Source organism: Monocercomonoides exilis, assembly GCF_001643675.1.
Source record: "Monocercomonoides exilis strain PA203 chromosome Unknown scaffold2-2631571, whole genome shotgun sequence".
NCBI classification, from domain to species: domain Eukaryota; phylum Preaxostyla; order Oxymonadida; family Polymastigidae; genus Monocercomonoides; species Monocercomonoides exilis.
In genome coordinates this window covers 2511830-2527261 of record NW_027150547.1, presented here as the reverse complement: position 1 = coordinate 2527261, position 15432 = coordinate 2511830, and the positions used below count along the sequence as shown (strand labels likewise).

General features: G+C 36.6%; 4 protein-coding genes across 4 annotated transcripts; 1 reads left to right on the top strand and 3 right to left on the bottom strand.

Annotated features, from left to right (window-relative positions):
• Window positions 1–47: 47 nt before the first annotated feature.
• MONOS_996 (putative long flagella protein LF4) lies at window positions 48–3216 on the bottom strand (the record flags this gene model as incomplete). The annotated part of the gene is made up of 7 exons (XM_067880505.1): window positions 48–1748; window positions 1857–1992; window positions 2060–2295; window positions 2376–2460; window positions 2536–2760; window positions 2821–3043; window positions 3168–3216. The coding sequence occupies 7 exons, from the start codon at window positions 3214–3216 to the stop codon at window positions 582–584; spliced, it is 2121 nt and encodes a 706-aa protein (XP_067736060.1). The 3' UTR covers window positions 48–581.
• Window positions 3217–3322: 106 nt separating this feature from the next.
• Window positions 3323–7954, bottom strand: MONOS_995 (uncharacterized protein; the record flags this gene model as incomplete). Its single annotated transcript, XM_067880494.1, has 1 exon — window positions 3323–7954. The coding sequence occupies one exon, from the start codon at window positions 7952–7954 to the stop codon at window positions 3458–3460; it is 4497 nt and encodes a 1498-aa protein (XP_067736059.1). The 3' UTR covers window positions 3323–3457.
• Window positions 7955–9772: 1818 nt separating this feature from the next.
• MONOS_994 (putative Radical SAM protein) lies at window positions 9773–13701 on the top strand (the record flags this gene model as incomplete). The annotated part of the gene is made up of 9 exons (XM_067880483.1): window positions 9773–9811; window positions 9894–10129; window positions 10270–10438; window positions 10602–10706; window positions 10781–10930; window positions 11065–12118; window positions 12263–12322; window positions 12376–12488; window positions 12548–13701. 9 exons carry the CDS (start codon window positions 9773–9775, stop codon window positions 13421–13423), a joined length of 2802 nt encoding a protein of 933 aa, XP_067736058.1. The 3' UTR covers window positions 13424–13701.
• Window positions 13686–15359, bottom strand: MONOS_993 (uncharacterized protein). The gene is made up of 3 exons (XM_067880473.1): window positions 15105–15359; window positions 14935–15035; window positions 13686–14869 (listed from the first exon to the last, which is right to left on the bottom strand). Exons 1-3 carry the CDS (start codon window positions 15289–15291, stop codon window positions 14069–14071), a joined length of 1089 nt encoding a protein of 362 aa, XP_067736057.1. The 5' UTR covers window positions 15292–15359; the 3' UTR covers window positions 13686–14068.
• Window positions 15360–15432: the final 73 nt, after the last annotated feature.

Genomic DNA, 15432 nt, shown 5'->3' with positions numbered 1-15432 from the left:
ATTATAATTGTTACATGGCAGAAAAATAATGAATAAAATCAAAAAGCTTATTATTGGCATTTTTCAAAACGAATTTTAAATAGCTTCATTGCAATTGAAAAAATGAATTCAACAACAATCATTATGAAATAAAACAAACATTTAGTGTGAGCAAGGCAATGAATAGGAGATCTCGATGAAATCCAATAAAAATTATTAAAAAAAGGCAAATAAATTCAATCTCTAAAACTTTCAAAAATCAGAAAACGAGTAGAAACTAAACAACAGTGATGGCCCTCAATTTGAGGACTTGAAGTGTGAAAGTTAGATATTACACACAAGAATTTTTCAATAAAAAAGACACTTCAACACAAAAATTAAACAGTTTTTCGAGCATGGTTAATAATAATAATTACATAGAATGAAATTGAAATGCATAAAAAACTAATGATGAAATAAACATAAAGAATGCAGAAGGAAAGAATTCGCTCTCCGACACAAATGAAGCAACATAAAAGAAAAAAATAACAGAAAGCTATCAATTCTCGGATGAGGGCAAAAAATAAAATGATAAATGCTTGTCAAAAATGGACAAAGCAGAATTACATACAAACAGAAGGAAGTTGGATTTGATGTGCTTGCAGCTGACTGGCAAGCGAAGGAGAGGGCGAAGAGGACAAATAGCTCGAATTAGTTGAGTGCTGCAAAGTCAGCGAAGGAAGGCATTGCGCATATCCCACACGAGATGGCGCTTTGGCGTGTGAAGGCGAGGAAAGCATGGTTGATGTCTGCAGCAAAGAAGCAGGGGAGACAGATGTTGGCTGAGCAGGCGGGAGAGAAAGCGAGGGAGGCTGTGGGAGAGCATACGGAGAGGCCAGCTGCTTTAAGGATGGGAGGTGCTGAGCGGGCTTTGGTGAAGGAGAGGCAAAAAGGGATGAAGTGCGAAGTGGATGGGAAAGGAGGACCGGCAGGACTGTTTTGGAGGAGATGAGCGAGTTGACCATTTCAGATGGATCGGGGGAGGCAGAAGACGGGAGCGTGGAGATGGAAGAAGGCGAAGACAGCTTCGAAGGCAGCGGTGACAGAACAGTCGACGTGAGGGAGTTGGAGGCAAGCAGCACAGACGGAGATGGAGAAAGGGCGTGTGTGTTTGTGTGTGATGTGACAGAAGGGAGAACAAGCAGAGACCCATTCGAAGGAGAGTCGAGAGGGCTGATTGAGTGCTGCTGGCTCTTCGCTTGGTGCAGCGTCTGGTTGGAGATCATCAGAGATGGAAGCTGATTCTGCCCTTGTTTGCGCATTGTCATCTCTTTCTCTTTGATTTTCTGCCTTTCTCTTTGCCTCTCCTTCATCTTTTCTTTCTCTTTCTCCTTCTCTCTCTCTTTCTGCCTTTCACGCTCCAGTTTCATTTCCATTTCTTTTTCATTCTCACTTTCGTCTTTGAGTGTTACTGACTCGTTTCCAACTGTCGAATCAATGCTGACTTCATTCAACAAATGGACATCTGCCTCTTCATCAACATGTTTCGCCTTTCTCTTCCTCAATTCTTTCCCATTGTTCGCCTTCTCACTCATTTCAACTTCTTTCTTGTCTTCATTCGCTTTGCCTCCGTCTCTGTCCTTTTCAAGGAGCTCCTTCAAATCTATTCTGCGCTCTCTTTCTTTGCCTCGCGCTTTCACTCGCTCGTGTTGTGATGCATTTGCCATATCGTCCATTCCTTGCGGAGGAGTGGACACAACAGACGGAGGAATAGAAAGTGATGCTGATGACTAAGCGAACAAAGTATTGAGTGAAGACAGAAAATGAACATGGTTTTGAATAAAGATTGGAAAGAAAAAGTATAAAAAAGATATCGCTGAAAAAATTGCTTTGCAAACAATCGATGCGGATGTCCCTGGCAAAAGAGCAGCAAAGGCAGATGAGCGAGATGCTGGAGTGTCCATTCTTTGTCGCTTGTCTGCATTTCGAAGATCACGAAAATACGGATGTCGAAGGCAATCACGTGCAGAAAATCTAAATGGACAGGGAAAATTCAATATTATTTGAGATAAAAATTGTAAAATCAATAAAAAAGCCGCACCTTTCGTCGGGGTCGTAAGTCAGCATCCCGTTCAGCAAGTCCATCAAATCAGCAGGGCAGTTCTTCATGAGTGATCGCAGGCCTCTTCCTTTCATCTGAGGAAAATCAAAACTGATGTGCTTTGAAGGCCTGAACTTGGACAGCAGCTGCTTTGATGGCGTTCCTAACAGTGAATGAATTCTATGAATTTGGTCGAGCTCGTCTTTGCCAGGAAAGAGTGGATAAAGCATAAGAACCTGATATGACAAGTGAAATCGGTACGTCAGTTTCAGGGAGAAATAGCATGAACATTAAAAAAATCACAATATTATTTAACCTCAAAAAATATGCAGCCAACAGCCCAAATGTCCATCTTATAACTGTAATATCCATCTGTTATCAAACACTCAGGAGAACGGTACCTGGCAAATATTTGTGTGAAGCACATCAATATTTTGAATAAGAAAAATTTATTTGACAATAATGAAAATGAACACCATCTTGTTGCAATGTACTCAGAATATGGCTGCTTTGTATAAATTCCTCGACAACTTCCGAGATCTGCAATTTTTGCGAGTTCATCTACAACAAGAACATTCTCTGGTTTTATATCTCTATGAAAAATACCATTTCGATGCATAAAATCAAGTGCCCTTAGCACTTGATAAATATATGACTTAACTTTCGCTTCTGGAAGGTATTGTTTTCTTCCTTTTATCATTCTTTATTTTTAAAATATATCGTAAGTTTGAATAAATCTGTTTTAATTAATTCTTACAAACTCGTAAAGATTACATGTCATAAGTTCAAATACGAGAGCCAAACGACCGGTTTGTCGGTCGTATAAAACCTCTATTAATTTGATGATATTAGGATGATCATTAAGACGCTTTAAAGCCTGAATCTCAGGCAAAGCATTGACTTGGTCAATACTTCGAAAAATGGTCTTCATCCGTTTGATTGCCACTTGCCTGCCTGTTTGAGTGCATGTGGCCAAAAACACAACTAGTCATTGGTATTTTAACATTCATCAAATATTTTTTATACGTATTTAATCGAATATCAAATGAAAAACGTTCATGAATTTAGGAAGATTCATAATAACATATAATTATTGTTAACTACAAACTAGAAAATGTTCCCTCTCCAATTTTTTTGATAATGCGATATTTCCCCATTTAAAATCAAAAAATGGACAAGGGAAACCTTTTGTTGATTTAAAAGGAGAAATTATGGTTTCAAAAAACTGGGTTTAAGTGGATCATCTGTTTTGCACTGTAGATCGCATCGTAATCTGCCTAATGTTTATGAAATTAAAAATTTGCATGTAACAAGACAAATATCAGATTAATAGAAACAAATCTTTGAAAATAAAAATGGATAAAAAATTTTACTTTGAAGAAAATATTCTCTCGGTTTTCAAGGTCTTTTTTTCTTCATTGCAGGCGATGGTGAAGAAAGTATTATTGATTTTTCTTCTTCTGTCAATATACTTCGGGGGTGTATTGGAGAACTATAAGAGTTATCTGCTAAATGAGATCTATTTAATGCAACAACTGAGGAAGGAGGTGTTGATGTTGGAGCTTGAACATTAGAATATGGCAAGGTGCTCTGATGAGAATGTGGTTGCTGTTGGAGAGTGCCATAATCTGAGTTATGTGATGGATGATAGTGATGAGAAGGAGATACAATCAATGGCGGTGAAAAGTGGCTGTCAAATGTTTCTTCGTCTTCTTCCTCTTCGGCAATTGTCTGCTCAGAAATGTCATTCCCACTCAAATCGAAATTGCTGTCTTCAAATTCATCTTCTGTCAATTCTTGTTCATCTTCAAGCTCATCTTCTGTATTGTCATCAAAAGATTCCTCTGATTCATTGTCAAATGCTGGCCTCACATCGAAACTGTTGTCTTCTTCGTATTTTTCATTCTCTTCTTTTAAATTTCTTCCAAAATGATTTCTTCTTACTTCATTTCTCTCTTTTTCATTCTCTTTCGTTCTTTCTTTTTTAATCTCTCTTTCTCTTTCTCTTTCTCTTTCTCTTTCTTCTGCCTCGTCTTCTCTTTCTTTCCTTCGAAGCATCCGACGAGTTGCTGAGATTGGCATTCCATTCAGCATTCGCGACATCTCCAAAGTCAGCTCATACGAAGAAGGCGGTGCTGATGCTGCACTTGCTGATCTTTTTGGACGAGACGGTGTGAAATGATCAGAATTGCTTGAGGAATTTTGTGAAGATTGCTTTTTTGTTAAGGTTGAGGAACGTGAAGAAGCAGATGGTGTTATCATGGCTTCTTCATCATTTGATAAGTCTTTTGTTTTTTGAGAGAAAGAACGAGATTTTTGGTTGAATTTTTGTGTTTCATTCTTTTCTTTTGTTGAGCGACTTAATTTTCCTTTTTTCAACTGTCTTTTGGGGGTTTGTTCGTTACACCTTCTCTCCAAAGTCTTAGCTTCTGAAGTTGATTTTTCCTCTTTTTGCTTTTCTTCTTTTTTCTGTTTCATGTTTCTCTTCAAATGATTGCTATTCATAGAATCATTTCGTGTTGATTTCTTTGTTGGTCTTTGCTGATGAGGCGGTGAATGCAATTCTTCTCTCCACGACCAAAGCTTCAGTTTAGTTTCCTTTTCATCTGCATTTGACTGCTCACCTAAGAAATTGTCAAGTTGATCGTTTGATTCGTCGCTTTCTTCATCTTCATGTTGTTCAGACAACTCATCACTTTCAGCTGAATCTATTTCTTCATCATCATCATTAATGAGTGTTTCACGCTTTCTTTTGCATTCAACCTTTTTATGTGTTTTTTGTTTGTTTTCCAATTCTTCGGGCTTTTCATTTTCAGTTTTGCTTGTTTGCTTCCTTCTTGGAGTTATCTTAATTGTTGGACGTTCTTCTATTTGTGCTGTCGAATTCACTTTGAACTTTGGTGGGGTCAGAAGTTTGTTTGAGCGTTTCCTTTGAATCATTTCTGTTTGCGTCTCTTTTTCACTCGAAGCAACTGGCAGAGCTGTTGTCTTTCCTTCAGCATCTTTCATTGCTTTCTTATCTGCACTTTTATTCGAATCATCTGCATCCAAAATAAATTCAACTTTTCTTTTTTTCGTTTCTCCACTTGCAGCAGCATTTGAATCTTCAAGATTACTTTTTTTGTTTGTATCATTTTGTATCTCTTCTGTTTGAGTATTCGCTTCGGCACTCTCTTTGACATGTTCTGTCAAATGTTCAGTCTCTTTTTCTTGATGCAGTTGCTCTGAAACATCTTCTTTAGGCTTGCTTTGCTCTAAGTCTTTCCTTTCAATCGTTTTTCCCTTTTGTGAGGAATCCAATTTTTCGTTATGTTGATTTGATATTTTGTCGTTTTTCTCTTCTGATCTTTGGATGCTTTTTTCTTTTTTCTTGCTTTCTTCTGAAGAATCTGCGTGTTCTTTTTCTTTTCTGTCTTTAGTTCTTTTTTTATGCTTTGATTTTTCTTTCACCTTTTTGTCTTCTTTTCTGTGCTGTTCTTTTTCTTTAACTTTATCTTTTGGTTTCGTCTTCCTTTCGTCTTCTTTTGCTTTTTCATTCTTTGAAGATTTCTTGTGCCTGTGTGAATGCTTATCTGACTTTTCATCTGAAGAGAAAGATGAGGAAATGCTACTGGAATTTGAAGTGGTTGAAGACGAATGTTCTTTAAAAGATGGTGAATTTGAAGAAGATGTTGAAGAAGAAGAAGAAGATGATGATGATGATGATGATGATGATGCTGTTGAAGTGGATGCAGATGATGAAGATGAAGTTGATGATGTTGAAGTTTCTGAAGATGCAGTTGAATCAGATGATTTTTCATCAGATAATTCAGAAGATGATTCTGATGAAGAGTTGTCTTTATCTGATTCATTTTTAGTTTTGTGATGTCTTTCTTTGCTCTTCTTTCTTTTGCTGTGATGAACATGTGATGCTTTCATGTGTCTGTTTGTTTTGCTGCCTTCTTTTCTTTTGTGCATTTGAGACGTGCTTTTGTGTCTGCTTAAACTTCGATGACTCAAAGAAGCCTCGTCTGGCATAAATGATGGATTCATTGAATAGAAAGTAGCTGGCGTAGAGACAATAACATCCTGCGTAGGAGATGGATAAAACTGTGTTGAAGACATTGAATAAGGCGAGCCTGAAAGATGCCTCTGAGGCGAATGAGCATATGGAAGAGAGACAATCGAAGGAGTCTGCAAAGAATAGCCCTGTGGAAGCATTTTCGAAGGGCTCAATTGGACGCTGTTGGTTGTATTGATCAGTTGTGTGTGTGTCAAAGGCTCTGGTTCTGGGAAGGCTTCGGCAGGATAACCACGTGAGCTCAGCGGAATTGGGTTGGACACAACATAATTAGACTGAGGTGGAACAGAAAGATTTAATGACGATGAAGTGAGCGAAAATTGTGGTGTAATCTGAAAAGGCGGAGGAGGAGGCAGTGATTCCGGTAAATGGGAAGTCGATTCTTCTTTTGAAGCAGAACTAATCATATTTTTTGAAGGCTGAGGTGTATCTGTTTGTGAAGAGGAAGCAAAAAATGACTGAGGAGGAGGTGGAAGTGGTTGTGGAAGTGGTTGTGGAAGTGATTGCGGAAGAAGTGGCTTAGGAGTTGTTGTAGAATGAGGTGGTGAAGATGAGATTGAAGAAGATGATGGCGATTGGTTGCGATCAGATTCGAGTTTGTTCCCAAGAGATGTCTTCAGCAGCATCAGCTGATTGAGGACTGATGCATCCGTGTCAGATGGGCGATATGATGGATTCATGCTGACATATGGCTCGGCAGTGAGTGCAACTTCTGCATAATTTGCAGGCTGCTCAAGAGAAGAATAAGGAGAAGAAGATGGTTTTGTAATATTTGTTGAATTCAGCTGAGGTTGTCCTGTTGTCCCTTGTTGATTTGTATCAAAATCATCAGGCTCAATGCTTGAACTCTCTGAAAAGCTCTGTTCGCTGGAATGTTCGCTTTCTTCGCTTTCAGATATGTCTTTTTTCGTTTGCTTCGTATCTTTGAAATGATCTTCTTCTTTCTGATTTTCTGAGTTTTGTTCCTCTTTGTCATTTCCAGTAATTTGTTTCAAATTATTTTGCTCAATTTCAACTTCATCCTCCTCCTCAGAAAAGTCGGAATCGCTGTCTGCTGTTCCATCGCTTTCAAATTTTTCAGTTGGTGCTTCGTCGTGAATTGTAGATTTTATTGGTGAATTTTTTTCTTTTTTTAATGGTGCTTTTCTTTCGTAATTGACTTTGTTAACAGTTGATTCGTTTTGTTTTCTGGTTGATTCCTCGGACAATAGCAAAACTGGAGGGGGTAAAGGTGATATTTCTTTTTCAATTTCATCAATTTGATGCAACGATTGCTTTATCGATACACAAGATTGTATCAGATCTTTCAATGGATCAAAATTCAATTTCGAAATTTCAGATAAATTAGTTTCATGTGCTGTAGAATTAGTTGATTCTACGTTTTTATTTCCTGCTTGATGGAATGATATTTCTAACATATTTTCCTGTTTATCTGGAGAATATGTCGCTTTGTCATTAGGTTGAGAAATTGTCAAATCATTGGGAATTTCATCGATATCTAAGTGCAAAGTTGATGACAGATGTTCCATTTCGGTCTTTGTTGTCTCTATCAAACTGTCTTTCTCTTTTTCCTGCGATTTAAGAGAATTAAGAAGTATTTCATCTTTTTCTTTTTCAGCAAGAAGCTGCTCCACTTTCTGTTGTAATTCTTTCTTCTCTTGAGAATATTTGAACAATTCTTGTACGAGTCCTTCGAGTTTACGTTTCTCATCTGCATTTAAATTTGAAAATGGAAGTTGTTGTGTTTTCGTTCTTTCAACATTTGTGGAACTACGTTTGATATTTTGAGGTAATGTTGGTGGTTTATTGCTTTGTTTCGTTTTGGATTTAATCATGGATACAAATTTATAAAACGAAAAACTTTCAAATAATTGAATGTATTTTTATTTTCTATTTATGGTTTACGCAAAATGATGTATTTTAAACATGGCTCAAAATTTTTCTTTCCTCAACGGCTTGTTGGTCTAGTGGTATGATTCTTGCTTAGGGTGCAAGAGGTCCCGGGTTCAATTCCCGGACAAGCCCGTTGTTTTCAATTTTTTGTTTCAATAATAAATTCTTCAAAGATAATAAGTTGTTCCTTTATCCTTTAAAATGAAGTCTTTTTCAATACGCATTTCCTGCTGCTCACTTTAGATGAATAATTGAGAAAGCAAACGTCGAGGAAATGATTTATAAAAATAAGGGTTGTTTACAAAATGTCACAATTCGATTATAATTTTGGTTTATCTCTGTTGTTGGATGCAAAAAGTTGGAATAATAATAGGCCTTGATTTAAGGATGATTGATAAGCAGGCATGGGAAGCCCACAGACTCTTTGTGGATTCATTTCTTATTGGGTATCAATATTTCCTTGAAACTCTTGTCATATATCCGCTTTTCGCAAATGTATCAATTGGATTGTGCACGATTCCATTGAAGCAGAATTTGGTTCGCAATTACTTGATGAGAATTTAAAAATTTTTATCATTCATTCTTTGTATTTTTTTGCATTCTACAGGTTATACAACCATTTGATTTTCGACGTTTCGTTAAAAAGAAGGCAGATATCCTCCTTTCACAGTTATATTTTGGAACCAATCAAAGTGGTTTATTCGTTATAATCTGATCAATTGATTAATCTGTTTCCAGCTCTCACCTCGTTTTTTTCAGAATCGCTATCATGTTTTCAAAATTATTCAAATCTTTGTGCAATCAAAGAAATATTTTTGGTAACTTCTCAGCTTCCAAAGATCGATAATTCTTTTCGAGAAGTTCTTCAAAAATGTTCTGATCAATCAATTCGAATAACGGTTGTAATAACATCTTCTGGAGAACCTCCTCCCAGCAGCCTTGGACATCGTTCGCTAGCATCAGAAAATTCATTTAAAAACTCAAATAATGATTTATCTGATTCTTTGAAGAACGATCTCAGTGGAGATCATTTATCAAAAGAATTAAAAAACGATACTCAATTCTCAAAGATATTTGATGAATCTTTTATGAATGGTGCTACAGCATCAACATCGTCTTCTCTTTCTTTTTCGTCTCTTTTGGCTGAATACTCAAATCTGACAATTATTTATAAGCCATCGTCATCATCTGCTCTTCCTCATTTGATGATTTCTTCATTTCGTTCGCTTGTTTCGCGCATTACTTCAACAAGCATTGGGGTTAGTGCTCATCAGCAGCATTATTTATTTTCGCCCAGCGCTGGTATTCTACCATCAAGTGATAAATATCAAACAAAGACAAAAATTGAAGAAATAAATGAGGAAGCATTTGGAGCGTTGAATTGTTTTGCACAACTTCCATCAGATGCTTCTATTTCTTTACCATTTTCATCAAAAGAAGTATATTATTGTGGAACTTTCGATGAAACTGAAGATTTGAAGAATCAGTTTGCTCACAAAAACCAGTTCAAATTTGTTTCTGCTGCACCAATCACAACTCCAAAACTATTCGGCATTCAAAATGATTCGCCTCCTGTTGGCAATGTCATGTTGCTTTTTAAGATTGAAAAAGAACAAGATGATTCTTCTGTATCTGTTCAATCAGCTTCTAATGCTTCAAATTCTTCTTCTTTCAATTCATCCTTTTCTTCTTCGCAACTGTCTGTTTCATCTCAAAATGACGAATCTTGTCGCTCTTTCCCTCTATTTTGCGATTCAGCAATGGAAATACTGCCTTTGCCTTTTATTTCACTTGATCAGGCATGCAACACAACAATTATTTTTTTTTTTAAGTGATAATTGGATGATGTTTTGTTTATCGATTTCTCCACATATCTTTCAGATGTGCCCTTTTCATCATCAAAGACTTCTTGTTGATTCTCATCCGGAAATTGCTTCTGACGTTGCACCCACACTCCACTCCTTCAATCCTGCTTCTATTGATTCTTCTTCTTCTTCTTCTGTTTCTGATGCTTGTTCTCCATCTCACACAGCTCAGTTTAGAAGCTCATCTAATGCCTTTCTATGTCCAAGCAGACCTCATCCAATTCAACCTTCTCAGACATATCCTTCTCTTCGGTGTGAAACAGCTGATTAATATTGAACTTTCATTGCCTTCTATTTGTTATTTGCATATTTTTCAACTTTATGTTTTGACAACATAATTATGATTGTACAAATGATTAAATACATTTGTGGAATTGAATGTTTCTCAACAGGATTGGTACATCTGTCGTGGAAGGGCAATCACCCACTTCAACATCCACTCCATCACGCAATTCAACTGACTCATCTGCTCCTCTTCATTCACTTGGCATCTGGCAATGTCTTCGGGCATACGCCACAGTCAGCACAGAAGGAATTTCAGACTCTCATTTATTTGGGCATGTTTGTATTTGTCATTTTCTTTGTAATTCTTAAAGTTTTTATTCTTGTCTTGAAATATTATGAATGGAATGATTGCATTGATTCTATTACAAATTTTTACTATGATGACTTTTTTCCTGTCTTGCCGTATGATAAACATATCATTCTATCTTGCTTTTTTTAGCCTTTGGTTCTGTCATCTTCTTCCTCTCCTCCACTCATTGGTTCGCCAGCATTTCTCAACAACTTCATGCTGTTTTCTGCACTCACAACACTTCTGGAAGAGAACGTTTGCATTTTTCATAATTGTCTTGAATTAAATATTATGTCTTTTAATTGCTTTTCATCTTTCTATTTGAAAAGGATGAGTGTCTCGTTTGCACTTCTTCTGTGACAGCATCGCCTTTCCTTTCATTTCCTCCATCTCATTCAGAAGTGGAGCAAAATCAGTTTTCGTACACTCGATATTTTTTGTTGTATCCTTCGCAACAAACTGGAAAAATTATGATTAAAGTTTGTGTTTGGTTTATTTTGAAAGGAAAGGCAATAAATTCTTTCGAATTCTCTTTGTTGAATTGTTTTATTGTTTGTGTTGTGTGAATTCTGGATGTTTCTTTTTTTATTCAACAACTCACATTTATGAATAGAATCTTGCGTGTGCAGAGCAACTTCTTGTTGATGAAGACGATCGTTCATTCCTTCAAAAAGATGAATTTGACACTCAGCCTGAGGAAGGTCCAACAGAAAGACAATTTCAGCACAAATCACATTCTCCTTTAAATCATTCAAAAAACAGAATGCAATCCGAAAATCCATCAAATCCAACATCTTCCTTGTCTTCTTCATCATCTGAAGCATCTGAAGCATCTTCAGCTGATTTTTCGAATTCTCTGTCTGAACTGTCTCTCACAGACGAAAGTGCAGAGGCCAAGCGTGTTGTGGCAGAAATGCTTCAGAATATTCCTCATCTGCCCAGATTCTTCCCTTCTCGCCATTCCTGCCACATAAGCAGCTCTCTTTCTGTTCTTTTGGCACAAAAGGAAAATGATGACCGCCTTCACAGAACAGAAGAGCCTTCAGCAGCAGTGGCAATGGCAACAAATAACACAGCTCATTTCACTCGGCTGCAAGTGCAACGTCAGCAGCAACAGAAAATGATACAGCAACATTCACACAAAAGAGACTCATCTCCTTCTCCTTCTTCTCCTTCGCCTTCTCCATCAATCTCTCCTTTGTCAGCATCATCTTCATCTGCTTCGTATGCTGCTCCTTTCCAAAACTTGCATCCAACTGAAGAATTTGAAGACATCGAAACAGAAGACGAAGATAACACAGAACATTCTTTGTTTGGAGGTGACCGTATTTCCAAGCAGAGTAAGGCCAAAGGCATTCAACCTCAGCCAAAACGTGCTTCTGCTTCTCAAATGCGAAAAAGAAGGGCAGAAGACAATTCTCTTCAAGAAGAAGACAGTACAATTCTGTTTTCTGTTCAACCTCTTCTGAAAAAGTCAGAATCCAAAAGAAAAGAAAGACAAACTCGAACAGAAGCTAAAGTGGCTAAAAGAACTTCGCTTCAATTTTCTGAAAATCTTAGTCCTCCTCTTCCCTCAACAAAAAATTTGCTATCGAGCAACGTGAAGCATAGACCAGCTCCAAAGCCAAAGTCAAATCCAAAGAGACATCAATTTTTGAGAATTGAAAGTTTATTTGATTCATCGGACGATCTCTGAAATGTTTCTTTTTAGTGTGCGGTTTTTTAAAAACGCAGTTTTTTATTGAATCGAACTGAAATAATCAGGAAAAATAAAGATCAAAATATTCCCATATTTATATTTTAAATGTCAGCACCAAAAACTTGGGAGTCTCTTGACGATAAGAAAGTAAAATGTTTATGCTGCTCGCATCGTATGTAGAACCTTTTCTTTTTGCGTTATTTTGATGAATATGTTTCTGTGTAGGATGCATTATAACTCCTGGAAGAGCAGGAATATGCGGCGTGAGAAAAAATGTTGATGGCTCCATCGTTTCGATGGTATTTGGGAGAGCAATAGCACATCATACTGATCCAATTGTATGCTTGCTTTATAAAAGTGAAATGTTCACTTTTTGCTTCATATTTTTTAAAACAAGGAAAAAAAACCATTGCATCATTTTCTTCCAGGAACTCCAATCTACAGTATTGGCACAATCGGGTGCAATTTTAAATGTGATTTTTGTCAAAACTGGGATATAAGTCAAGTGGATCAGATTGCAGGATCTGCTTGTCGAACTGGAGACATTGAAGATTCACTCCTTGGAATTAAACTTTCACCTGAGCAAATTGCGCAACATTGCATTGAATCAAGATCTCCAAGTGTAGCATTTACATACAATGAACCTACAATATTTATGGATTACGCAATGGCAACTGCTGCTCTTGTAAAGCCTCATGGAATTAAAACAGTGTTTGTTACAAATGGATATGAAACTCCAGAGGCTGTGGATATGCTTGCCGGATTAATAGATGCATTTAACGTTGATGTTAAAGCTTTTACCGATGAATTTTATAAAAAGCATTGCAAGTCATCAATTGCACCAGTTTTGGCAACTGTTGAAAGAGCAAAAAAAGCCGGAATTTGGGTCGAAACAACAACACTCCTGATTCCCGGTGAAAATGACAGCGATGAAGAGCTTGATGCTTTGACGAAGTGGCTTGTATCTGTTGATCCATCCATTCCATGGCATATTTCCGCATTTCACCCCGAATTTAAAATGATGGACACTCCGCGAACACCCTTATCGACTCTTGAGCGAGCATATCGTATTGGCAAAAAGAACGGAGTTAACTTCATTTATATGGGCAATGTTGGATCTTCTGGGAAAAGCAATACAGAATGCCCGAAATGTGGATCCGTATTAGTTCGTAGAATTGGGATGATGAATACAACAGTTGACAAATCTAAATTTGATGTTGAAACAGGAAAGTGCAAGAGCTGTGGAACAGAAATTCCAGGAATATGGAAATAAAATGTTCAAAAAGCTATTTTGGTGCTGCCAGCATAATATAGACGATTTGTTCATGAAGACTGCAATATCAAATCGTTTTCTATTGTACAATAGACATTCTTGAAATTAAAAATAATGAACAAATCAAAAACATCTTCAGACAAATACATCATTGGACATCATCTACTTTTTGTTTAATCGATTTTTTATTTTTTTTTTAACTTTTTCAATACATTCTGTGCTTTCTATCTTTATTGTTCGTTATTGATAATAATTAAATAAATCAGCATAAACTTTTCGTATTTCACTTGATTTTAGAGATTAAAAAGTGTGAATTTTTTGATTGTAATGAAAAAGAAATAGATGCAGTCGATTGAAACTGAAGATGAGATGAAAATTAAGATAATTCTTAATTTGAAGCTAAAAATTAACAAGAATCAAGGAAATGAATAAAAGCTTTTGATTTGTCATTTCCACTAAATGAAAGCAAAGCAAAAGGTTTTGCTTTGAGAAAATAATTATTCATAATCAAGAAAATTATATTTTGGGAAATGAGAAGAAATACTTTCGAGAAGATGTTGATAACGAAGAAAAAAGAAATATTCCAGCATAATTATATGCGGTATACTTCAATAGAACAAGGAAAGAAAACAAAAGACTACGAACTTAGAGGTGTGACCTGGAGACTGATCTTTCAATTCCAGGCCCGCCAATAAGTATATTTTTGGGGCCACCAATAACCTTTTTCGGTGGCTGCATCGGAGACATCGCAGATCTCTTTGGTGTTCTTTTGCCAATCGGACCGTTCAGACCTGTCTTTCTCATGCTGCTCATTCCTGGTGAGCCCATCCCACCTGCTCCTGTGTCAGCTGCTTCTTGATATTCGTCAGCAAAGCTTCCTAAGCCTGATGAGGGGCGACCCGATCGCCTTCTCTCCTTTTCGTCCCTCTCAATGGCTTCTTCAATCTCTTTCCTTTTTTGCGTTAATTCCCTTTCTTTTCTTGTAAGTTGCATTTTCTCAGATGATTGTCTTGAATCTCGTGTGAATTGCTTCAAGTCCTCTTCCAAGTCATCGCAAATTGATTGTTTATCTTCAAGAAGCTGTTTAACACTTTCAGAAGATTCTTCCATCTTTTGCTGCAAAGATGTTACCAGATCAAAAAATACATCAGGAATCATTTCGCTTTCTGTTGTTACCAATCTTGCTTCCGCTGGAACACTTGGTATTTGAGGACATACAGACCGCGAATCGCTGTCATATGCTGCTTTCAAAAGAGCAAGCATGGTTAAAAGTTGAGTTTTACGAAACTGCAAAGTCTTTGTCTGCCTTTCGTTCTTGATTGTCTCTTCTCTGAAATGCTCAATTTTTGCTTTTGATTCCGCATGAGATTCCAAAAATTCACGAATGGACTCTTCTTCAGCTCCATTATCTTGTTTGAATTGCTTGATTTCATCATCTTTCATTTCCTATACACATATAAAAATAGTAATAAATCCCTTATCAATATGAATACAAAACAAAAATTCCAAACAGATGATTGAGTAGTTGTTGCGAGAATAGTTTCTCTCCTTTCTAATTCTAATGTTAATTCGTGTATTTGATTTTCTAATTTCTTCCTCTCAAAAAAGACAGCTGAAAAAAATAGAATTAAGTTTTGATAAAATAAATTGAAAAATAAAAATGCAATAATAATTTGCAAACCTTCCTTAACCTCTTCAATGGCTTGAGTATTTTGAAGTGTAATTCTTTCTGCTTTAATCTCCGATTTCAAGTGAAGAACCTCCTCTTGAATTTCTTCGAACTGACGCTGTCTGTCCTCAATTTTCTTTTCATATTCCCTCATCACTTGGAAAATAGTCTTTTTCTTAGGTTGCTCCTGGTGTGCCATCTATGAATAAAATTCTGTTCCGCAAAAAAAGCGGAAATAAAGAGAGATAAAAATGATGGAAAGGAGATAATGCATCAGATCAATTTGTTTTATTTTCATGATCTCAGAAAATAAAACTGTTTAAATCGTCTTTGTAGAATA